The sequence below is a fragment of the Plecotus auritus genome (genome assembly GCF_963455305.1).
Source record: "Plecotus auritus genome assembly, chromosome: X".
Lineage (NCBI taxonomy): Eukaryota > Metazoa > Chordata > Mammalia > Chiroptera > Vespertilionidae > Plecotus > Plecotus auritus.
Genome location: NC_137784.1, coordinates 97,397,866 through 97,423,317, shown reverse-complemented (window position 1 = coordinate 97,423,317; position 25,452 = coordinate 97,397,866). Strand labels below are relative to the sequence as shown.

At 43.3% G+C, this 25,452-nt stretch overlaps 1 protein-coding gene across 1 annotated transcript in view; it reads right to left on the bottom strand.

Annotated features, from left to right (window-relative positions):
- Positions 1 to 17,699, bottom strand: part of DOCK11 (dedicator of cytokinesis 11) — a 199,379-nt gene extending 181,680 nt beyond the window's left edge. Inside the window, exon 1 of the mRNA XM_080653538.1 lies at positions 17,500 to 17,699. Within this exon, the coding sequence (XP_080509664.1) occupies positions 17,500 to 17,601 (102 nt within the window). The 5' untranslated portion in view covers positions 17,602 to 17,699. The remainder of the gene's footprint in view (positions 1 to 17,499) is intronic.
- Between the last annotated feature and the right edge of the window lie 7,753 nt (positions 17,700 to 25,452).

The window sequence follows — 25,452 nt, the reverse complement described above, 5'->3', positions numbered from 1 at the left end:
AGCGGAGGCCCTGGTATCTGGGGTTTATTTATCTTCTACAATTGAAACTTTGTAGCCTGGAGCGGAGCCAAGCCTTCTGCTCCCTCCGTGGCAGCAGCCATTTCTGTTGGAATTTATTTATCTTCTATAATTGAAACTTTGTAGCCTTATACGGAGGCCTGGGCCGGCCAGGGTGTGCTGAAATCTTGGCTTCCTCCATAGTCAGGAGGAAGCCTCCCTCCTGCTCTCTCTGTGGCCGCAGCCATCTTGGTTGGGGTTAATTTGCATACTCACTCCTGATTGGCTAGTGGGTGTGGTTAGTGGGTGTGGCTTGTGGGTGTAGTGGAGTGATGGTTAGTTTGCATATTACTCTTTTATTAGATAGGATTACAATAAAAAGAGTTACAAGAAATTCACTGGTGATAGATTAGGTAGGCAAAAAGCAGGGGGGGTGCTCTGGGATTGGATAAAAAGTAAATGATAGGCATATACATCTTTTACATAGATGGGTACAGGATAATTAACAGTCAACAATGAACATTTGATAACTATAATAATTAGGGGATTTGTGGTGGTCTCTGTTCTGGTGTGGTTGTTGGGGTAGAAAAAGGGAAGTTACATTGACATTCCAAAGGTATGTTATCTTAGATGCAAAAGACAATAGACAGGATCAGTTAAGATAAAGATTGACTTTCGTCAAAGAAGATTCTAGCCTAGGACATGACTACCCACCATGACCTGCATTTAGCTTGAAAGGTTTACTTTCAGACCATCCTATGTGGTTACTTTAGGTCTCTGAGTTTGTAAGGCCACCTCACAGGCCTTCCCTGAGTTTGTCAGGTTTAGCATGTGGCCCCTTTTTATCCACAGGCATGGCATGGCTAGAATACAGGAAGGAATGTGATAGAAGAGAATTCAAAGGTGGACAGGGCCTTCCTGATGGGTTTAGGAATGTGGGTATTTTCCCTCATCCTTTCTTGAGAGGCAACAAAATGATGGTCAGTTACTAGCTAGAAAGACAATAATGTATCTGCTTACTGTTAAAATGGCCCACCCTGATTTGTCAAAAAACAAAACAAAACACCAAACACACACACACACACACACACACACACACACACACACAGAAAAAAAAAACAAAAACCCTGGGGATATGTGAACAAAATCCTGCCTAAATTATTTCTCTAGGGAAGGGGGGTATAGCAGTAAAACAGAACTACTCAATTCCACCTGGTGTCAACTGGGAAGATGCTCCTGCCCCGACCCCCCCGCCACACACACACTTCTCCCGCCCCTTCCCCCCTGCAGAAGACAGACCAACTCTGAAATGTACTTGGTTGCTCTGACCTGGGCATGGCTTCTGGCAAATAATTACCCAAACAAAGCAAAATCCTCCATTCAGTTGGGCCACTGGAACTTCATCTGTCTCTCACTTGGAAGGTTTTACTTTTGAAAGCTCTACTTAGCCAAAGGCCCTTCTTTTTCCCAATTAAATCGAGCAGGAAAAAAAAAACAAAAAACACAAAGTGACATAAACTGGGCTCTGTAGTTGTAATTATATCATTTCTTAAACTCTTCATTCTTACGCCATAATTTCACAGAACAGAACCTCCACTTCTTTTAGTTAGAACTAAATCCAAAGCCAGGACATTTTAGGGAATAACCTTGCCAGATGTGTAGCTCCACGACATTCCCTTACCATCCAGGTCACTGAATTTCCAGAAAAGGCAACCAGCCATCACTTGCTCAGGCCTTTGGAATTTTCCATCTTTGGCTAAAGAAAAATAAACACAGTAATAGTCCTGTCCCTTGGAGAACACTTTTTGAGCAAACACTGAGGAGAAAGGGAAGGAAAAGGTGAGAAAAAGATGAGAAGGGGGGAATGGAAATGTGTCCACAATGGAATGAGCATGGTGGAAGGGAAAGCAAAGAGGCTGGCTATGGGAGAGCTTATGGCAGTGGAGTTGGACCAGGGAGCCAGTTATACAGATTATCTTGGAAGGTGAGTGACAGTGCAGAGAGGTGAACAGTAGGAGCAGCAGTTGAGGAAAATCAGAATGAGGAGATAACAGTAGGGGATAGTAGAAGGTGGAAAGAGGAAAAAAACAACTTGGTAGGGAGAGGATATAGTAAGAGGAAGCCAGTCCCAGTGAGAGCCACTCTCAGAGGAAATCTCAAGGGCTCAAAGGGACACCCTTCAATGCTCCCTTTCCTGTCTAGCAGGGTTTGCTGCCTTGAGAAATATGGGTCTGGTAATAATTGTGAGCTGTAGCCCCCTTCTACTTGAGGATAAAAGGAAGTGAGGGTAGGCTAACCTGGCAAATGAGTCCCCCCACCCTAGAATCCTCAAAAGAAATCTGGCCTTTATAGGTTTCTGGTGGTCACAAGTCTCTGTCCTTCATCTAAATTGGAGAATTGGGTCCCAACCATCATAATCAGTGGGGAAATGCATACAAGTATTCTCTATGTTCCTTAACTGTTTTAGGGTCTTGAATTATGCAAGTTGACAGTGTGCACTGTCTCTATCCCCTGAATAAGTGTCTAGTCACCCCTTAGAGGTTCGCTGCTTGGGACACTATTCAAAACAAGAGGTGGTTGTTGCAAGGTAGTGTTATTTTACTTGCAGCAAGGAAAAGAGACAAGAAATTCTTACCTAAAGTTCTGCCTCCCTGAAGGAAGGCTTAGCCATTGCTTATATATGCTATTTGGTCAATTACGTGTTGATTTATTCTTTGCAGTTGACTACTTCATCCCTTTGTATTCCTGTCAGCTCATCTGTTTACAACTGCATCTACAAAATACTATGCTATGCTATATTTTTAAATATATTTTTATTGATTTCAGAGAGGAAGAAAGAGGAAGAGAGAGACAGAAACATCAAGGATGAGAGAGAATCATTGATCGGCTGCCTCCCACAAGCCCCCCACTGGGGATGGAGCGCACAACCCGGGCATGTGCCTTTGACTGGAATCGAACCTGGGACCTTTCAGTTCGCAGGCCAACGCTCTATCCACTGAGCCAAACCGGCCAGGGCGCTATGCTATATTTTAACGTTTAGCAAGAAATAACATTTAGAAATGCCCAGACCTTGAGACCCTTGTCCTATCTAACAGTTCCATTTACCTAGTAGAATTTCTAAAGGGTTGATTTCTTCCTGTCTGAATCTAAAAATATACTGCTACCCTCATTAAGTATTGTTAATATTTTAATCTCTGGTCTCTTGATTTATTGCAATGGGGGGAAAAACCTCTTCCTTCCGTCTTAACGTTTTTTATCTTTTAGTTTCCTCAAATTAAGTCCTTGTCTTGCCTTCCCTTCCCCGACCCCCTTTGCAATCCTGCCCTAAGTGGATTTAATCCATTAAAAAGAAATCAGTGGAAATAGATTCTCTGCTTCTTTTCAATTCAAGCAACAGTTCTAAAAGCATTTCCCTTGGGATTTGAACATGAACCAAAGAGTATCTATCTTTTCCTTCAGCTAAGGCTCTCTCCCACAGCTCAGCATGCCTTTCTCTCTCTTTAGCTCACTCTAACAACACACTTGCTTTCTATTTCTAGTTCCTTCTGGTATACACCACAGCCCCAGATGTTCAAGTTCTAAGTCATCAAATCTGTCACAAAGCTCATTGATTGAATGCATATATAACCCCCCATAAGCCATGAAGGTCAGATGAGAGCCAGTAACAAAGCAAAAATCCCCTTGCCCTGACCCAGTAGCTCAGTTGGTTAGAGCATCATCCCTATCCATCAAGGTTGCTGGTTCAGTCCCTGGTCAGGGCACATCAACCAATGAATGCATAAATAAATGAGATAACAAATCCATCTCTCTCTCTCTCTCTCTCTCTCTCTCTCTCAATAAATAAAAAATTAAAAAGCAAAAATCTCCAACAGAAAAGTAGTAAATCAGTAAAAGAATATGAAATAAAATATAATAAGTCAGGTTGAAGGGCCTATAATTTGAAGAAAATGAACATCAGTTTCTAAAGAAGATTTAAATAGGACTACAGTTAATAAATACCCTTTCATGTTTTGGAAATAGTAGAGGTTAGTAGTATATAAGTACATTAGAAAACATTTTATGATAATTATAGTGAAAACATCTGAATTTTTTGACTTATAAAGAGAATTAAAACTGTTTTCCTATTGAGGTAGAAAAAAGGGATAATGGACAGGAGAAAGTGAGCGGTTAATGTATATTTTATACATATCTATAATAATAAAAGCATAATATGCTAATTAGACCAGACAGCCAAACGACCTTCCAGACGAAGCCGCAGCTTCGAGGGCCAAGCCCCTTGCACGAATTTCGTGCATCGGGCCTCTAGTTTTGAAATAAAATCTGGGGGGTTCCTAACTTTTTACATAATGATTTTCAGTCCATCACAGCCAGGTCAGTTATCCAAGGGTCTGAAAAAAAAAAAAAAGGCTAGGCTAGGCCTCTGAGAAATATAGCCATGGTCAATTAGAATTGATGTAAAAATAGAAAATGCAATCCACATCTGATAGAGTACTTTTTTGAGGCAATAAGGCTCTCTGCCATCAGCTCATCATGGATATTTTACTAACCAGTGTAAGGAGGGCTGGTGCAAATGCGATCAGCCAGGAAGCTTTTGTGGTACCTGACTCTAAAATGGCAGGGACTGGATTTGGTGAAGAGAGGAAGTTTCAATTTCTATCTCAATTGAAATCATGAAGCCGGAAGGAATATGAGATTTTCCAGTCCTCTCTGCTTCTCTAATCATGTGTTTTAGAAACCCATTTCTGAGAAAGGGTCCTGCAGTTACCTTGGGAATGCAGGAGGACCAAGTACAGTCTAACTTGACCTTCAGGATGGTTGAAGTGCCTCTCACACGGGACGCATGAGCAATGTCTTGAGGCTTATCAGCCAAAGAAATATTCTGTGATGTAAAACCATCCCTTTCTTTTAAACACACACACACACACACACACACACACACACACACACACACACACACACACCTCTTTACTCTGTTCTTTAACTGAGGCTGGAAAATTCCATAGGCCTGACCTGGCTAAGTGCCTGCTAAGTGTCTGGCCAGCTTGTATCCTGAAACACCTCAAGTCTGAAAGCAGTGCCCACTTACAGACTGAGGGAGTTTGTGTGGGATAAAAATTTTTAATTATGAAGAATTTTTTAAAAAATCCAAATTGAAACAGCAGATTGCAAACCTGTATCGCTTTCTTTCAGCCAAAATTCTCAAAGTGATTATGCACCCTTGTTATTCTGTGAAGGCTTCTGCATCTGGCTAAATTTGCCAGTCTATTGGATCCCCATTCCTCCCCCACCATGTCAGAATTCACGTTTGGAACCTACCTGATCCCAGGATTCCGCCATTCCTCAACCTACAGCAATGCCTGAGGAGTAGGCAGAATAATGGTTTCCCAAAGGTATCCACATCTTAATCCCTGAAACCTGTGACTATGTTATATTACATGGCAAAGGGAACTTGGCAGATATGACTGAGTTAAGAAATTTGAGATGGGGAGATTATCCAGGATTATCCAGATGGGACCAATGTAATCGTAAGGGTCCTTCCAAGTGAGGGAGAGGCAGAAGAGTCAGAATCAGAGAAGGAGATGTGATGGCAGCAGCAGTGTCAGTATGATGCAATGTGAAGAGGACTGGACCAGCCACTGCTGGCTTGAAGGTAGAGGAAGGGACTATGAGCCAAGGAGTGCAGGCAGCCTCTGGAAGCTGGAAAAGGCAAGGGAACAGATTCTCCCCTAGAGCTTCTGGAGGGAGTGAGGCCTTGCAGACACCTTGGTGTTAGCCCAGTGAAACCCACTTCGGACTTCTGACCTCCAGCACTGTGAGATAATAAAGTTGGGTTGTTTTGAAACACTAAGTTTGTGGCAATTTGTTACAGCAGCCACAGGATACTAATAGGCCATCATCTCGGACACTCTGCCTCCTCTGAGTTCTCTAAGCAGACACCTCTTCAGTGCACAATCCCACCATGCTGACCTCAAGCAATTATAAGGTTATAGTGAGGACAGGACAGCTCTGCTCAAGACCAGCAACAAGAATAGACCACACTCCCTAGAAGAACTGGGCAACTGGCTGGAAAACCAAGGCACAGGGTTTGATACAGGATAGGGGCTCAAGATAAGGACACGGTGACTGGGATGGTGACACAAGGGGACAAGGAAGAATATAAAACCCAGTGACTGAAAATAGATTTTAAAGACAGAGCGAACCAGTGGCCTATAGGACTTGAGGCCCAGAGTCTGGGCTCTGAATGTGAGAGCCCTCTGATGTCCCCTGCACAGACCCCGGCTGGTCTCTGGACCTGGTGCAGTGCTGAGCCAGCTCTGGACATCAGAGTAGCTCCCGCTATGTGCAGAGATAGGAGGGAAGGAGGCAGGGAGACGGAGCTGGGCTTCAATTACTGAAGCAAGCATCTTATGGAATTCTCCTCTGGCTCTTCCGGTGAAAATTCTGCCAGACCATTTTGTTTGAAAGGGGCAGACAGAGGCCAAGTTCCTCTGCAAGCAGTCATTTTGGTCACTAGTAGTGAAGGAGCAATTATCCCTCAGGGGCAGGTTAGCAGAGAGAGCATTCTTTGCCCCACAAGCAATAGAGCATGGTGTAAACACTTTGCTGAGCAAAAGGAGCCCTATTGGCCCCTGTGAGCTTTTAAATAACGATTTTGTTCAATTTTTGCAATAGTTGATTCAGAGCCCTGATGAACTTGTTATTTCTTGGTGGTAAATTAGGTACCTTGGAAGGTGGTATTCCCTCCTGCAGAACTCTGGGAAACCATTTAATGCCGCAAAGCATTAGGAACTTGGTAACCTATGAAAATAAATTGGTTATGCCAACAGCACTTTTCCCCTCCCACCATGGACACTGACAACAGGTCCTGTAAGGCATAAAGCTGGCAGTTTCTCAAGTGAGAAGACTAAACTAACATAAAAGGCATGGAGAGAAATATATATGTTGTTAATTTTGGACAGCACTAACCCACTTGAAAAAAAATCATAAAAACAATTCCATGAAAATGATCCCAGAGACCTCTGCAGGGCCAGTGTCTGCAGCCTTTTTTCCATACAGTTATTCAAATAGCAAAGAAAGGAAGAATGCTAATTGCAAACAGTTCTCAAAATCCTTAGGCTTATTTTGGCAACGACAAATCTATACTGATCATACCCACATTTCTCAATAACAACCCCACCCCTCCTTTTTTTTTTTTTGCCTCACCTACTTTCCCACTAAAAGACCTAAGCTTGTTCAGAAATAAACACTATTTCCCAATAGAAAGAGATAATCACGAAAGCCACCTAAAAAGAGCTTCCTCCACCTGACTTACTGTGGAATCTGGTCCAGGAGCTAGTACTACTTTACCTAATTACTCCAAAGGAACCAAGAACCAAGACACCTGGAGTTCATTACCTGTTCTGGCATTTAGTAAATATGGATGACCTACAGCCTGCCTCACTTGAAACCATGCCTCTGTTTCCCCACTTAGAGAAGAGCGGTGACAATAATGCAGTATGTATTTAATCGTGACCTGTAAGAACATGCAAGACCACAAACATAACAGCATTTTTAACTCTTCCTAAGTTGGGGGCTATAAAAATACAAGCTCTTGTCATCATGTTAAAAACATTTCTGCCCGGCTGATGTGGCTCAGTGGTTGAGCATAGGCCCATGAGCCAGGAGGTCACTGGTTCAATTCCTGGTCAGGACAAATACCCAGGTTTCAGGCTCGATCCCCAGTGGCAGGGCAGGCAGGAAGCAGCTGATTGATGATGTTCCTTTCTCTCTCAGCGATGTTTCTATCTCTCTATCCCTCTCCTTTCTTCTCTCCCTAAAAATCAATAAAAACATATTTAAAGGAAATAAAAAAACATTTCCTACAAAGGCATTCCCCAGTCTCCTGACACATGTCACTGAAACACTTCAAATAAAGGTGCTCTGTCCCAGGGGCTTGGAAAAACACTTGACTTCTTAGTTAAATCTCACCCAGTAAAATGTTTCAGTCATTAGGGAAAGCAACATGATGGGAAAGCTGAAGTACCAGAATATCTTCAAACATTACAAAGCAGCTTGAAACATACACAATCTGACATAAGCTGTCAGGAAAGGCAAAAATACAGCTTCCTGTGAGCAATAAACTCAATGGGTAATAAAAATAAGGTGGAGAAGAACTGTAGGAAATCATAATAGCAAATTTAGGCGTGATCGTGTGAAGTTGTACACAGAGACAATGGGTAAACTACATGTCACTGGAACAGCTGGCATACTTTCTGCATTTACTGACTATGCTGGAAACCTGTCCACGCTATCCCTAAGAGAACTTATCCTGCTACCACAAAACCAGAATAGCCAAATATAAAAGTACATTGATTTCTTATGACACCTTTAAGCTTTAAAATGTTTTCACTAAAAATACGTATTTCCAAAATAGAGCTTTAAAAAGGCATTTGAATTTCAATATTCACTTGATTTTTGAAAGTAAAGATGAATGAGTGAAAGAGATGTCAATAAAATTGAGAAGGAAAGGAAAGAGCATTGAAGTTCCATTTTCCCATACAGAGCCTAACTCTCCTCTAGCCACCCTCTGCTTAAACCACACTGAATAGACTGTCATAAAGGTGACTGCTTCTGCCAGAGGTCATTCACACAAGTTCCCCAGACTGGAGGACCTTCTCCCTGGGCACAGGACTGGGTGTTGTTTCTCACTAGTAGAGGAGCAGCCTTCCCACATCAGACTAGTCTAAATGCAAGAACTGCCAAAGACCCAGAGCCCTAGTCACATCCCCTGGGCTCTTCAATATGACCAAGTCTGACAGGAAATGGTTATTACCAAGAACGTAATGGAGATGGAGGGGTCTGCAAGCTTCTTTTTCCAGGAAAAGTATGCTTCCTGGCTCAGCCATGTAGCTCACCCTTTTGGGCATGATTTGGAGCAAGGAAATAAAATTTAAAAGAAAGGATACCTGTTTCCCTTCTGCCAGCTTACTTTTGTCTGTTGGCTTATAACACACAAAATACTTCTCTTGCCCACCATAAAGCCTGGGAATAATAATGAGAGCCAATAGTCATTCCAGTGCTTTCCATGTGTCAAGTCCTGCTCTAAGTGCTTCACATGCAACAACTCCCATAAGAGGGTTATCAAGGTACAGGAATATAACTGGCCCCAGGTCACAAGCCAGTAAGTACATAAGCTGAACTTTGAACCTGGACTGTGTGCTTCCAGAGCCCACTCTGAAACACTCTGCTCGGACAAGCACAAGCTTCCAGGCAAATTCCAGCCAAATAAGACTGTCCCTTTGCCTAGCTTACTGCTCTGGGAGTCTCCAGGGTGGAGACCTACAAGAAACAACAAGGCATCTGGCTCTAGGTTGATATAAACTGCAGGCCAATGTTACCCAGGAACCCCTCTGCACTCCTGACAAATGCTAACGGAAAACAAGAGATAAATCTGAGAGAAATAGGTATCATAAAATTACCGTTAGCATTTACAGAAAAAAAGAAACTGCTCTAGCTACTTTTCCCTCCTGTGGTTTCTGGCCTTACCTTCTGGTTTTGTTTTGTTGTTGTTTTTAAACTAATTTTTCAATATGCCTTACTGACAATTCTGTATCTCAGAAGATAGCAAAACCAGATACGTGAACAAATGAGTCCTCTTAATTCCAACAAACTCCTGGGGATTTGGGAAGGTAGTAAATAAGCACTTTGTACAGTCCACGGAGGTCAAGTAAAGAAATGCCAAGGTGACTTACACATGTACACTATATGTGAATTTCTCAGAGAGTTAGACCTACCATTTACTTTCCCCATTCCCATTTTTATTTTATTCTTTTTTTAAATATATATATATATATATTTTTATTTCAGAGGGGAAGGGAGAGGGAGAGATAGAAACATCAGTGATGACAGAGAATCATTGGCCGGCTGCCTCCTGCATGCCCCCTACAGGGGATTGAGCCCTCAACCCTGGCATGTGCCCAGACCAGAATCATAGGTCGATGCTCAACCACCAAACCACACTGGCTGGGCCTATTCCCATTTTAAAAAGTATATTTTATTGATTTTACAGAGAGGAAGGGATAGGGATAGAAGTAGAAACACTGATGAGAGAGAAACATCATCACCTGCCTCCTGCACACCTCCTACTGGGGATCGAGCCCCCAAGGAAGGTACATGCCCTTGACCAGAGTAGAACCCGGGACCTTTCAGTCCGAGGGCGGATGCTCTATCTACTGAGCCAAAGCGGCTAGGGCCCATTCTCATTTTTAAAAAGGCCACTGTAGTCAAATAAATGTGGGAAATGCCATAGAGATTAACACTGTTCCTTAGCAAAGGCCTACCGAACATAGAAAAACATTAAGGATCACAATAAAAGAGCTTGAGGGGCAGTGGCAGAGATGTTGTAACAAAGTAGAAGACAGAACCACTAGCCTCCTGCTGTGCTTCTTTCTATCTACACTATTCTTTGCGAGCATCTAATCTTCCTTCTTAGCCTGTGAGTCCCTTGAGCTCAGGAAACATCCTATTCAGCTTTTTCAGGTACCTGGGAGAAGAGACTAGTCAGCCCCTCATCAACATTGCTCAAACCCTGTTGGCGGAGCTGCCCCAGGAGTGTGACCTAATTTACCATCACTGATCTAACTGGAAATATGGGGCTGGTCTACACACCCTGCCTGCCTCCCATTTCCCTAACCACCCGCAATGGTGCAAACCTCTTCACTCAGCTAATCTCACAATCTCATCTCTGTCCTCATCCCTGGCTCTTCCTCCCCTTCCTGATCCCACATGAAACACTTCTCTGCCCTCATGAACCTTGGTCTTTGTCCAAACACATGGCTACACTGCTCAGCCTGGAATGTTCTCTCCAGCACCTTGCTTAGATGAAACCTGGCTTTGTGCTGACAACACTCTCAAGTTGAGGTGGCTCACTTTCTTTTCCCTTCCCCTAGCACCAAACATGCTTTACCTCCAGTTCACCAAAGCTGAGAAACCTCAAAGTCATCTTGACTCCACCTCCTCCCTTCCCTCTCTCTTCCTCCCACTTCTTCCTCCTCCTCTTACTCCCCCTTCAAGAGTTACCAAATCCTGTTGATTTTATCACTGAAATACCTCTTACACTTTTCCCCTTATCTCCATTCTCACTACCTCAGTTAAAGCCTTTGTTATATCTCTCTCTGGAACTACATATTTTAACTAGTTACCTGGCCTCCAGACACCCAACATCCGGTCCATCTTACATATTGTTGCCAGCGCATTTTCCACTGAGTACCTACTGCATTCCAGGCAGGGGGTGGGGGTGAGTGAGGCACTGGGAACAGAGATGGATACACAGTTTCTGACTTCATGACTCATATCTAGAATGCGTAGGAAATATTGTCCCCTTCCCCCATTCCAGAATACATTTCTCCCCCACCAGATCTCTCTTTTTTTAACCTTTATGCTTTACTTATGCATCACTTTCCACACATTAATCCTCACAAGAACTCCGTAGGTAGTACAACTACATATCCCATTTCACAGATGAGGAAAATGAGATCTGGTTCTTTGCTTCAGTTCACAATGCAAGCAGGTGACAGGTCAGATTCAACCCCAGGTCTGACTCTTGGGCCTGTGTTCTTTCTCCCACGTTTTAAGTAGGACACTGAGACCTTGGAAAAGAACCCAAACAGGATGACCAGGCTGGTGAAGAATCTTGAAACCAAGTAATGTGTGGAATAAAGGAAATAAATGAAGTCTCTTTGGCTTTTTAAAGAGTGAATTTACAAATGACATGGTAGCCTTGGCCAGTTTGCTCAATGGTTAGAGCGTTGGCCTGCTGACCAGCAGGTCTTGGGTTCAAGTCTCAGCCAAGGGCATGTACCTTGGTTGCAGGTTCAATCCCTGCCCAGGATGGCCCCAGGCCCCTATTGGCCCCAGTTGGGACACGAGTGAGAGACAGCCATTTGATGTGTCTCCCTCTCTTCCTCCCTCCCACTCTCTCAAAAAAAAAAAAAGGAAAAAAATATCCTCGGGTGAGTTTTAAAAAATAAATATGACATGGTGGCTGCCTCCAAATATTTAAAGGGTTGTCATGTAAAAGAGGAAGCAAACATATTCTGCGTAGCTGCAAACAGCAGAGCTAGGCCTAGCCCATGATGGAACTTCAGAGTAAGTTTCAGCTCAAGAACCTTTTCTAACATAGCCCTCTAAAAGGTAGGGAGTGTTTAAGGAGAAGCCAAACAATAATTCTGTCAGGGATGCACATAAGGGACATTCCTGCCTTGAGTGGGCAATGGGCCACAACACCATTTCTGTGCACATCAGACTCACAAGTTTTTAAAAACACAGATGCCTGGTCCCCCCTCAAACCAAACAGAATCTTGGAGGTGGAGACCGTCTTTGCAAGAATTACAAACAAGGAAATAAGTCTGTAAGATTCAAATCCTCAAAATGAGAAATACAAATGGCTAATCAACATACAAAAAACTGTTCAAGAGTTCTCAAAGAAATGCAAATTAGAACTGTTATGTACCACTTATCTCCTATCAGATTACACAGATTAAAAAACATTGATAACCAGTGTTGGCATGGGAGAGGGGAAATGAACACATATTCATTCTGGTGGTGAAAAGAGTAAATAGCAACAACTTTCTGCAGAGCAATTTAAGAGTGTGTTTAGAGGAATTTTTAACACTAAAAATGTGTCTAATGTCTGCACAAGCAATTCCAATGCTAGAAGTTTATTTGAAAGGGGCAATCTAACAAGTTTGACAATGCCTGCTCAAAGACGTTCATTTAATTAATGTTTATACCAGTGCTGTCCAAAGGAACTTTCTATAATGATGGGAATGTTCTCTGTCTGTGCCATCCTATGTGGTGGCCACTAGCCACATGCATGTGGCAATTGAGCACTTGAACTGTGGCAAGTACAATTTAGGAGTGAATTTTTATTTTTTTAATTAATTTAAATTTAAATGTGGCTAGTAGTTACTGTACTAGACAGCTCAGGTTTATAATTCCACAAAATTAGAAATTATCAAAATACCAAACAAAAAAGGATGATTACCTATTCTACACCCATAGTAGAAGTTTTGCAGTCATTAAACATGATTATGTAGAGCTATGTTTATTGGTGTAAAGAAATATTCAGCCCTAACCGGTTTGGCTCAGTGGATAGAGCGTCGGCCTGCAGACTCAAGGGTCCCAGGTTCGATTCTGGTCAAGGGCATGTACCTTGGTTGCGGGCACATCCCCAGTGGGGAGTGTGCAGGAGGCAGCTGATCGATGTTTCTAACTCTCTATCCCTCTCCCTTCCTCTCTGTAAAAAATTAATAAAATATATTTTTTTAAAAAAAAGAAATATTCAGAAGATATTGGTAAGTGAAAAAAAGTATTTAAAAGTTTATATGATATACTTATCGAATCCATTTTTTCATACACACACACAGAGGAGACAGACATGTATACATATGTTAGAATATTGAGTTCCCTGAGTGATGAGATGCTGATGGTTATTCTTTTCTGGTTTTCTAACTCTTCTACAACACACATGCATTATGTAATGAAACAATAAATGTTTCAAAAAGAAGGCTTACAGAAGATTAGAATAGGAAAAGAATCAATCTGGAGAATTTAATATGTTCATCTTAAAAACGAATTCTACCATTTGGTGCTTCAAAGAGGGTTAAGTGAGGAGGCTCTGGTTTCACAGTAAACTCTGCCCTGGGCTTTTGGAAAGATCCTCCAGGAGTGACTTGCCCCAGGCTCACTTAACCTGGAAAAGCCCACAGGCGTGGTGAGGAGCCATATTTAGGAGCCAACAGTGAGGGTAACTTTCCTGACTCTCAGTTCATCAGGTCCAGGCTAAGTCTCTGAATTGGAAACGCGTGGCCAAGAAGCCCACTGAAACTGGCTTTATTCCCCAAGTGTCAGTTGTTTTGTCCTATATTAAGTACTTTCAGCAAATTCCTCTGGGGATGATGGAGCAGAGGAGCTCCCCAAGTCCTTTTCAGGCCTTCCCTAAATTCCAACCTAACAAACATTCCATGCAAAGGTAGTGTGTGCCAGGTGGGGGGAGTCAGCAGCTGCAGAATCTTTTCAGCCATTCTCAGCTTTGGGGGAGCTTTTCTCTACTGGAGTTATTGTATGAAATCTGGCTGATGCTAGCAAGGGATATTGCACACATTACCCTGCCTCAAGGGGCTACACCCGTAATATCTAGCAACTCTTTCCTGATCCTCTGGCACACAAAGAATTGAGGGTAAATTCAGCAGCAGCAAGCAAACAGTATTTAAACACTCGGTAGGTAACTTTCCCAGGCACAATGACTTCTCTTAAGGAGCCAGAATACAACAGGTTTATCAAATGCCTTTGTTCCCCCAGATACAAATAGCTATATCCTGAATGATAACAAAAACAGCGTTAAAAAGTCTGCATTGAAAACATGTATATATGTAAACACTTCTCAGTTAATCACATACATTCTCAAGTTATAATATTCTTCCCAAGCCTCCCTTGAGAAATCTCTGCCAATGTTCAATTCTGTAATTACCCATTTCCCTAGGTTAAAACTGACCTTCATAAAAATGCTAAACTTACAGGAAAATGCAGCAACGAAAGTGTCTCTCTGTGTACTTCATTATACAGCTAATAGATTCGTGGAAGTACTAATAACTGAATGAAGGTCTGAATACACGACTACATGCTATATATAGCCCATGCCTTCTGAATTTTTCAAAGAGTGAGCAAAACGGAATGATGTTAGCAACATACCTACAAGGGTATGATTGTAAAAAAATAAAATAAAATAAAAACCACCTAAACAGGAAGCACTGTATATTTGTTCAGCTTGGTGGGTTTTCAAAGTTCTAGTGAGAGATACACCAGAGGAAAGCTTGAACTGCTGTGAGAATGACTCCATACTGAAGTCCTAATAACAGGAGTGCCATTGGTTTACAGTAGCAAGTGTACGTCCAACTTCAGATATCCCTAATAAACACTTTAGGGCTTATATCAGAAAAGAATCAGAAGTTATAGAGACAGCTGCACTGTGGTCCACTGGCTCTCAGGCCACCGTGACTTTGCTAACTTTAACTTTAGTTACCAGCTCTTTGTGTCAGAAAATCAGGGGCCAAGAAAGAGAGCCATTTAGGAGAGTACACTCTATTTAAGACCTTTTCCTTATTTCCTAACTGACTGAACTGCTTGAAAACTGCATTCACTAAGTTGCTATGAATAATCTAAAATTGACTTGTATGCATATTCTGGGTGTTCTTTTGACGAACACATGCACACAGAAAGATCCAACCCCAGTTGGAACTAATAAAAATAAACGGAGAAAAATTCATCCACATTCACTTATAATTATAGGGCATCAGGCATAGTGTCTTGCACACAGTAGAGGTTCGATAGATACTGGTTGATTGAGATTTATAGAATCTGTTCTCCCCCACAGCCCAAATCTCAATGTGGATCACACACCAGAGTAGTAATACATATTATTCCTGTACCTTGCCTGGTAAAAATCTATGGCCTCGGTTCCAATAAGCTACGCAGGCACTGTCTGCAGAAGACTCTCCTCCCACTAACAGTTTTTCCAGCTTTGCCAGAGTCAATGGTTAAGAAGAGCCAACTACACCTGTGCTACACAACATTCTTTTAAAAACCTGAGCAAGAATGCTAAGGTTAACTTTTTGCTGCTGAGGGTGGCAGGTCAAATGCTGGTCAAATCCCAGTGGAGGTTTGCTGAGTCCCATTTATTCTCTTGAGACCATGTGTCCACTTCACAGGCTCCCTTCACGTGATGTGCTAAGCCAGCCACCCCTGCTCAAGCAAGGTTTTCTTTCTTCCTGAATTTAGGAAAGCATTTCTTGTACTAGACAGATTGAATCACTTGTTAACAATTACGGGAGAACCCTGGTAGAAATGCCCTGCACACAGCTTGCCTTCCTCTCTTAACTGGCTGATGACAACCTAGGTTCTAATTTGACCCAACAGGACCTCATTCTAAAATCAGTGAGACATACAATAAGCCAAGTCCATTTAAAAAACATTAAAGGTCTGGGTTTTGCTCTGCTAAACAGCAGGATTAAACTTCCAAGGGTTCAGCCAGATTGAGAGATTTCTTTAAAGTCACTTGGCTTTGCACAGTTGTAGCTATTAGGGATCAGATCATTATCTCAAAGGTACATATTTTACCTTTGATCCTCCTCCAGAACTCCCACTAATGTCAACTTTCTCCACTCTTGAGATCAGGCCCCTGGCCTCCCTTTAATGTTGGTTTTATCGCTGATTCTACAAGATCAACAGAAAAATTACAAGGAAAAGCTGTGAAGTTCCCTTTCGATGATAAGTTGTTTTAACAAAAAGAGCCCACTCTTAAATGATGAAATTTAAACACAGTATATGATACGCTGTAAGGTAGAGAGGGTGGAGAGTAAATAGAAAAACAAACAAACAAAGCCAAAGTAACAAAAACGCTCGTTAACCAGTCTGATTGCTTATTTAGGGCTTGCTCCCCAGTCCAGGAAATTAGCAACGAGTGTCTAGAAAACAGGAGGAGCAGCAAGTGCCCGTTAGCACCATGATCTTTCTCCAGAGTCAGACAATCCGGATGAGGCTGAGGATGTGATAGGAGGTTCCCAGGGGATCAGCGCGCTTTCAAATCCCCATCCCCCCAGGCCTAAGCGGTGGGGCTCTCACCCCAGCTTCTCCACACCAGAACTGAAAAATTACAAGGAAAAGCTGTTAAGTTCCCCATCTTCCCCCAAACCCTCACAGCCCCCCATCTCCTGGGTCCCAGGGGACACCTAGCCCGGGAGCGGCCGACCCGCGCCCACCAGCCCTGGAACCCCGTTGTTTCCAATCCCCACTCTCTACGGCTGCAGCGGCAGAAGCACCCCTTCAACACCCATCACACCACCCTCTTTCTCCCCAGTAGCAGGAGGAAGTCGCTCTGCTTCCTCTGTTCTCATTGCCCGCCAGAGCTGGGACGCTTGGGGCGTTTTGGGTGGGGTTCTTTTTTTTCTTCTTTTTTTTTTTTTTGTATTCACGCGGTTTGTGTGTGTGTGTGTGTGTGTGTGTGTGTGTGTGTGCGCGCGCGCGCGCGCGCTACTGTGTAAGTGCAAAACCTTAAACGCATCCTTCTGCCTAGCTGCCTCAGGTGCCGGTAGGCGGGAATCGGGATCTCGTAGCGCCTGATTCCCGGTTCTTTGTGGCGGGGCTAGGACAGCGAGGGGTCCGCTCCCCAGCTCACACCCCGGGCCAGGACCCCGGTTCCGAGCCCCCGATGGCCCGCCAGAGTCCAGCCGGGCACACGCCCTCGCCGCGCATTGCAGTCGCTGAGCTGTCAGCGGGCGCCCAGGACTCCGACCCTGGCCAGCAGCGGCTGGTGCGCAAACTTACAGAACCAGAGACGGAGAGCGCGGGAGCAGGGGGAGCCGCCCGGAGCGCCCTTCTGGGTCCCAGCCCCCGCACGCGGAAACCACGCCATCGCTCCGGCCCGAAGCGCGTCCCCCCCAGACGCCCCGTGCCCCGGCCACTCACCAGCACCACAGAGCCGCGTACGGCCTCCGACACGCTCTGCCGAAGCTCAGCCGCCGTGCCGGGCTTGCTGAGCCGCTTGGTGAATTTGCGCACTTCGGCCATGGCCACGGGTGCAGGTCTCGGCGGGTGTGCTCAATGCCCCGGGCCGGGCCGGCCGAGGCCACTGCTGCTCCCTGTTTACCCGCAGGCCAGCCGGCCACATAGCAGCGCGGCGCCCGCCGCCCCTCCCTCCCGCCCGCGGCTCCTCCCCCTCCCCTCGCGCCCCCTCCTTCCCTCCCGCGCTCTCTCGCCGTCCAGCCCCTCGGCAGCAGCGGCCACGCCCTCCCCTAGAGAAATCAAGCCCTACGCGCGACCTGCCCAAGGAGGAGGGCGTGTCTGGGAGAAAGGGTGTGTGGATGGGGGTGGGGAGACCTGGGGGGGCCGAGGTCACGAGGGAAGAGGGGGAAGTGGCAACCTCTCGGGCTCCGCCCGCAGACGCTGTTGCTGGTGCAGCCGCATCCGGGGGGAGGTCTGGCTGCCGCTTTTTTGCGTGTGTGGTGGTGGTATTCGGGAGGGGGAAGAGTGGAGAAGGTGGTTAATAAAATGTCTCCTAGTGTGGGGCGTGCGCTACTCCAGAGTTCCTTTGCCGCCCCAGAGGCTGCAGTGTCCGCGAAGGGCTGGGGACCTTTGCGTCCTCCCCACCCCGCAAGCTCTGGAGCGCAGGCGGCTTGGATTTTGAAAACAACGTGGAGCGGCCGCCTATTGTGTGCTCCGCCGGGGAGGGGTCGCACCCCTGTGGAAGGAGGGAGAGCGGTTTTCTGGCCCGAGTGGCTAGCCTGGATCCTCTCCCCTCCCACGGCGTTTTTCTTACTCAATTGGTCCTCCTTCTCGGAGGCCACCTCCTTAGAGAGCGGTGAGAATTGGAAACTTGGAGTGGCAGACCCCACCAACACCACCACCAGGGCTGGAGAGCTGGTGGTGAAGCCTGAGCCTAAGGCAGGTTGTCTAGTTCAGCAGTGACTGCGCACCAGGGGTGTGGTGAGGGTGGCATTGGGAAGGCCATTGCCTGGGCTCTGGAGGACTACCGGTTTCTAGAAGCTTTTTCATGTGCCCTGCCATCACCGTTCCATTTCCTACTCCTTTCCTTATCGTCTTCACCTTCCAATTGTTTTCCAAGAATCAAAGGACATTTTCTAACTAGTTGTAAAACAAACATGCTTAAGGCAGAAATAAGAATGGGAATCTTGAAGAACCAGTGACCCCGTAAAACCTCCCCAAGTGCAAAGTTAGAGAGGCTCCACTGATATAGCAGTTTCTGTCTGGTTACTTCATTTGTGGAGAGTTTGAAACTGGCCCATAATTTCTGGGGAACCATGCAGACCTTCTAAGAGAATTCTTACAACTGCCAGAGGGCACTTTTCCCAACTTCAAAGACCAAGCAGTCACACCTTCATAAGGAACTATGTTATGAAAAAAAGAGCATGGTTAATGGTTTCTGGGAACCTAGCAAAGAACAAGTCTCTTAGCAGCAAGCCTATTTCAAGCAGTCTTCATATTAGACTTTTTTAAAATATATATTTTTTATTGATTTCAGAGAGGAAGGGAGAGAGAGAAACATCAATGATGAGAGAGAATCATTGATTGGCTGCCTCCTGCACGCCCCCCACCAGGGACCAAGCCAGCAACCCAGGCATGTGCCCTTGACCAGAATCAAACCTGGGACCCTTCAGTCCACAGGCCGACGCTTTATCCGCTGAGCCAAACTAGCAAGGGCTTCATATTAGTCTTGACAATGCATAGATGGAGGGTCCTGGAGACCCTGTGACTCTAAATGCAGAGGCCTTGTATCAGCAGTCTTTGCTTTGCAGACTGGGTGTGTGTGTGTAATTTGTTAATTGTTGAATGTAGATGTATCAGCATGAATTCATACCCTCCATTCCTTGAATGCCTGCATGGCCCACACTGTTGATTACCTCCATAATAGCCATAACACTTTTTCCTTGCTAGGAAAGCCTAAATATGCTTCAGGTATAGGACAGAGCCACAGGGCTTAGGGAAGGCTGGAAGGCTGGCCCAGGTCCAGGTGATGAATTATGACTGGTTAAAAAAAATCATGATAATTCTCACTCTGTTTTCTAGTGGGATAGTCTTGACACTGACTCAATTTGGGCCAAATGGAATATAAAAAGGAAGTGTGGGAGGAGTGCTCTTGAGAAAGTCCTTCCACCTTGACAAAAAGGGATGGGCAGAGAGACACCTACTCCTTCTTTTGGAGAGAGATATTTTCTTGTGATGCAGCTACCCTTGGCAGCCATTTTGCAACCACAAGGGAAGGCCAAGATCATTGCAGAGAAGCCAATCCAGAATCTGGATAGCACTGAACTGTTGAACCTATCTTAGCACTGCCTACCACCTAGTTCCTTTCTATGGGATACAAGTAAGCCCTTTTGATTTATGCAACTTTTTGTTGAATATTTTCTTCCTTTCAGCTAAAAGCATCCTTACTACTACAGACTCTATTGTAGCCATTGAAAGTACACAAGGTTGAACAAGAAAGACAAGGTCCCTCTTCTTGTGCAGCTTACATTTTAGTGCAAGCAAATGAACATGTTAATTTCAGACAGATAAATTCTATGTGGAGAATTAAGTTAAGGTGACATGATAGAGAGTAATTGGAGTTGGGGACCAAATTTAGAATAGATGGTCAAGGAAGGCCTCTTTGAGGAGGTAAAAATTGAGCTGAGTATTGAAGGGAAAGGAGAAGCCAGCAGAAATCAGGAGGTAGAGCACTCCAGGCAGAAGGAATGACAGGTACAAAGGCCTGGGGATGAGAGAGACTTAGTGTGTTCAAAGCCAGAAAAAAGGCCAGTGTGGCTGGAGCATTGAAGGAAGGGGAGTGGTAGAGAGTTGAAGAAGATGGCAATTTCTGCAGAGCCTTGTGAGCCATAGGAAGCATATGTCACACTGATGGTGTGCAAACACCATCTGGTCATTGTGCAGGCTCCCTGCTCATTCCTGAGACTGTAGGTTGCACTTTTTTGCTTTAGGGCTTCTGTTCAGTTACATTGTGCTATACACTGAGGAAGAATGCAGGATGAATTAAAGGCACTGTCCATTCATGAAGAAAAATGAAAGTCTAATAAAGGATGTATTTCTGACTCAAAGTAGTCTGTGATAAGGGCCATATTTAAGCTAAAGAGACATGTGAGAGATCACATCCGATTAGGCCAGTGGTCGGCAAACTCATTAGTCAACAGAGCAGCAAACCGCAGCTCACGAGCCGCAGTTTGCCAACCACTGGATTAGGCCATTAGGGTCTATGGAAGGCTTCTTGAAAGGAGAGGGCATTTGAGCTGGACCTTGAGGATGAGTAGAGGAATTTGGACATAACTATGTGCACATATAAAGGGAAATTGTAGGGGCAATTGTGCAGCTTCCAATAGGGCATTTTATTGGGTGGTTTACACATTTGTTAAATAAATATCCGATCTTAACACAAATTTACCTGTTATGTGAACACTATCCTAATTGAACCCGAGATTCAAGTATTAGAAATGCCATTGAGCTCTTTGAATCAATGCCAAATAAAAACTCTCACATAAGAACTGATATGCTCATTGTATCAACGTAATAGCAAAGTATTAGAAGCACCCTAAATTATGCCCATCGATAAGGGACTGCTTTATCCTTAATCCCTAGACATAGTGGGTGCTCAAAAAATATTTGTGGAGTGAATTAATGAATAAATGAACATACATGATTTAACATACAGCTGTTAAAAAAGAATGAGGTATATATGTATGTACTTATCAGGTGTACCAGTTAGTAATGCGGGTTTTGTAATCAAAGAAAACACGATAATTTCAAGAGAAACATCAAAAGTGCTTTATTCAAAGTAATGTCCATTGCTAGCTACACATTTCCCCCAACTTTAGGTAATTTGTGGATACCGTCCCAATAGAACTTTTCTTGTTTTGAGGCAAACCATTCAGAGACCCAATTTTCCACTTCTTCATATGTTTTGAAGTGCTGCTCAGAAAGTGCGTGTGCCATCGATCGGAACAAGTGGTAATTTGAAGGAGAAAGGTCTGGTGAATGTGGCAGGTGGGTTAATACTTCCCAGGCAAGATCTTTTAACGTGTCTTTAACTGGTTTTGAAGTGTGTGATGGTGCGTTATCATGAACCAAAATTACTTTGCCGTGTCTTCTGGCCCATTCTGGTCATTTCACGATCAAAGCGTGGTTCAAATTGATTATTTGTTGTCAGTAGCCATCAGTATTAATGGTTTCACCTTGTTTTAGAAGTTCATAATACTCTACACCTTCATGATCCCACCAAACACAGAGCATTGTCTTCTTTCCAAAATGATTTTGCCTTGCAGTTGATGTTGATGGTTGACCTGGATCAACCCATGATTTTGTGTATTTGGGATTCTCAAAATAAATCCACTTTTCATCGCCTGTCACAATTTGACGCAAAAAAGACTTTCTTTCGTGCCCTTGAAGCAACCTTTTACTGATGACTTTTCGGTTTTTCATTTGCCTTTTGTTCAGTTGATGTGGCACCCATTTTCCTTCCTTTAAAATCTTTCCCATTGCTTGTAAATGATCAGAAATTGTTTGCTGAACAACGTTTAATGTTTCTGCAAGTTGATTTTGAGTTTGACACGCATCTTCATCCAATAAAGCTTGTAATTGTTGGCCTTCCAACTTTTTCGTTTGACCTGGACGTTCTTTGTCTTTCACATTGAAATCATCACTTTTAAAGTGTTTAAACCAGCGTTCACAAGTATCTTGACATGGAGCATATTCACCATAAGCTTCCCGAAGAATACGATAACTTTCAGCAACACTTTTCTTCAAAATAAGGTAATGAATTAAAACTTCCCACAAATGCTCTTTTTTTGGCACAAAATTTGACATTTTTAAGTGTAAAAATATCTATGATGTTAACACCTTCAGCAAATTTGACATAGGGAGTTTTGAAGCTTGCTGTCAATATAACAAAATAGCACGCATATCAAATCTCATATATATCAACACATGTGTAACTCCATCTACTGAAAAAAATTCACATTATTAACTGGTATACCTGGTACATGAGAAAAGCTCCAATAGAAATATAATGTGAGCCACATATGTAATTTTTTAAAATTTATTAGTAGCCATGTAAAAATTCAGTAAAAAAAACACAGTGAAATTAAATTTTTAAATGTTTTTTACTGATTTTAGAGAGGAAGGGAGATGGAGAGATAGAGAAAAATATCAATGCAAGAGAGAAACATAGATCAGCTGCCTCCTGCATGTGCTCTACCTGGGATAGCGCCCAAAATCCAGGTATGTGCTCTGACTGGGACCTTTTGGTGCATCAGATGACGCTCAACCAACTGAGCCACACCAGTCAAGGCTAATTTTAATAGTATATTTTCTTTCACCCAATAGACCAAAAATACTATCATTTCAACATGAAATCAATATAAAAATTATTAATGTCAATTTAGAAAATGTTTTCTTTAGTAAGTCTTTCATCAGAAATCCATGATCTGTATTTAGATTTCCTTTTGGTTGACAGAGTAGATTCACATGTCCAACTTGTTTAAAAGTTTGCCAATAACTGTATTGCACATCAGTTTTTATATTTAAATATAAATTAATTAAAGTTACAATTTCAATTCCTCAGTTGCACAAGCCACATTTCATGTGCTCAATGGTCATATGTGTCTAGTAGTGATTGGACAGGACAGACCCAGAACATAAGGCCCAGCACCTAAGGGTCACTCAGTGATTAATTAAAATATACAAATTTATCATGTGAGGCTTTTCCAAAGAGAATATATTTATGGTTACTTGAATAAGATAAGCTTATAACAAGCAAACTGTAATTATGGACAGCTGTATAGTCTCCAAGCACATTGATATTCATTATCTCTTTCAATCCTCAAAACAATCTTGAGAGATAGGTAGAGCCAAGACTATTTTTCCCCTTTTACAGATGAAGAAACTGAGAAAGATAAGTCACATCGTAGTTGGCAGAGCCAGAAATAGAAAGCAGGTTTTCTAGTTCTCTTTCCAATACGCCATATAGTGTCAGGTAGCATGAATGGCCCTGAGAGAACTCCATCTCACTTTATCTCATTATGGACCCATCATCCATGAATTTATAGTAATGGTGTCAGATTGGATACAATACATGAATATTTCTAAAAGTTAAAAGCCCTATTGCAATTATAAGACATTTAAAATAATATAAACCTTATGAAATATATATTAACAGTCAATTGCACCATTTGGAATGTTGAGAATTTTCTTATTTCCCAGACAAAGCTGAAAATTTCACCCTCTTTTTAAAACTTTTTCCAAATTCACCTCCTTGCAAGAGTGTAATAAAAATTCTGTACCCAGCCCTTGCTGGTTTGTCTCAGTGGATAGAACGCCAGCCTACGGACTGAAAGGTCCCAGGTTCGATTCCTGTCAAGGGCACATGCCCGGGGTTGCGTGCTTGATCCCCAGTAGGGGGTGTGCAGGAGGCAGCCGATCAATGATTCTCTCTCATCGTTGATGTTTCTATCTTTCTCTCCCTCTCCCTTCCTCTCTGAAATCAATAAGGATATATTAAAAAAATTAAAGCCACACACACACAAAAAAAATGGATTTAAGGATGACCCTTTCCCCTACAGGAGGCTAAGGATATGTCTCTGATCAAATCTAATAAAATTAACAATGTGGGGGTCTTCAGTATTTCAAATGTTGTAGGAAGCACTAGGTGTTACTTGTGTTGTAACTGTATATTCCCGAGTGGGAAATTCATAAAAACACCAAATGGTCTAGGCTGGGGAAAGAAAATGACTTGGTGCTGAGCAAGTTGACTGTAAGCTATCTCTGGAGCAGAGTTGAAAAGAGCAAAGGCAGACTTTCAGGAGCCTTGCGAACAGATAGGTTGCATCCAGGAAATTTCAGGGACTAGGATCAGAGGGCAAGGATAAAGAGGGCATACACTTAGAGCTGGAGCAGACTTTACAAATCACCTAGTGACTAGATTGTAGTTCAAACTGCTTCATTGTACAAGAGGGAAGACTGGTTTTAATTCAGATGTGGGAAAAGAAACCATCTAAAAGATGGGGCCATGTCACAGGCCAGAGAAAGCACCTAGTCTGACACCTAGTAGTTGTGCAATAAACATTTATTGAATAAAAAGGACCTTACATCTACTGATGCCAAAATTAGGGCCTAATGGTAATAAATGCAATGAAAATTGGATGGCATACTAAGGGTAAAGGAGGAGAGTGAAAGTTTTTTGAGTTCCTATTATGTGCCAGGTACTATGATAACTTCTGCTATCTGACCACCCCTGGAGAACTAAAAGGAGTGTAACAACCCACATGATCAGGGCCTAAGAGAAGGTTTACAGTTAACATGAGAGAAATTTGAAACAATAAGAAATATTTGAATATAGATTGGATATTAAATGATATTAAGGAATGATTGTTAATTTTATTAGATTTGATCATAGTATGAAAGTTATGCTAAAAAGATCTTTATAGATTTGAGATGCAAATTGAAGGTTTTTGTTTGTTTGTTTGTTTAAATATATTTTTATTGATTTCAGAGAGGAGAGGGAGAGAGAGATAGAAACATCAATGATGAGAGAGAATCATTGATTGGCTGCCTCCTGCACGTCCCCTAATGGGGATAAAGGCTGCAACCCGGGCATGTGCCCTCAACCGGAATCAAACCTGGGACCCTTCAGTCTGCAGGTCGATTCTCTATCCACTGAGCCAAACCAGCTAGGGTAGTGGTCAGCAAACCGCGGCTCGTGAGCCACATGTGGCTCGCCAGCCACGGTTTGCTGCTCTGTTAACTAATGAGTTTGCCAACCACTGAGCTAGGGCAACATCATGTCATTTCATTTGTAAAAACTTCAATTTGGCGATTCCGGTCAAGGGCACATGCCGGGTTGCAGGCTTGATCCCCATT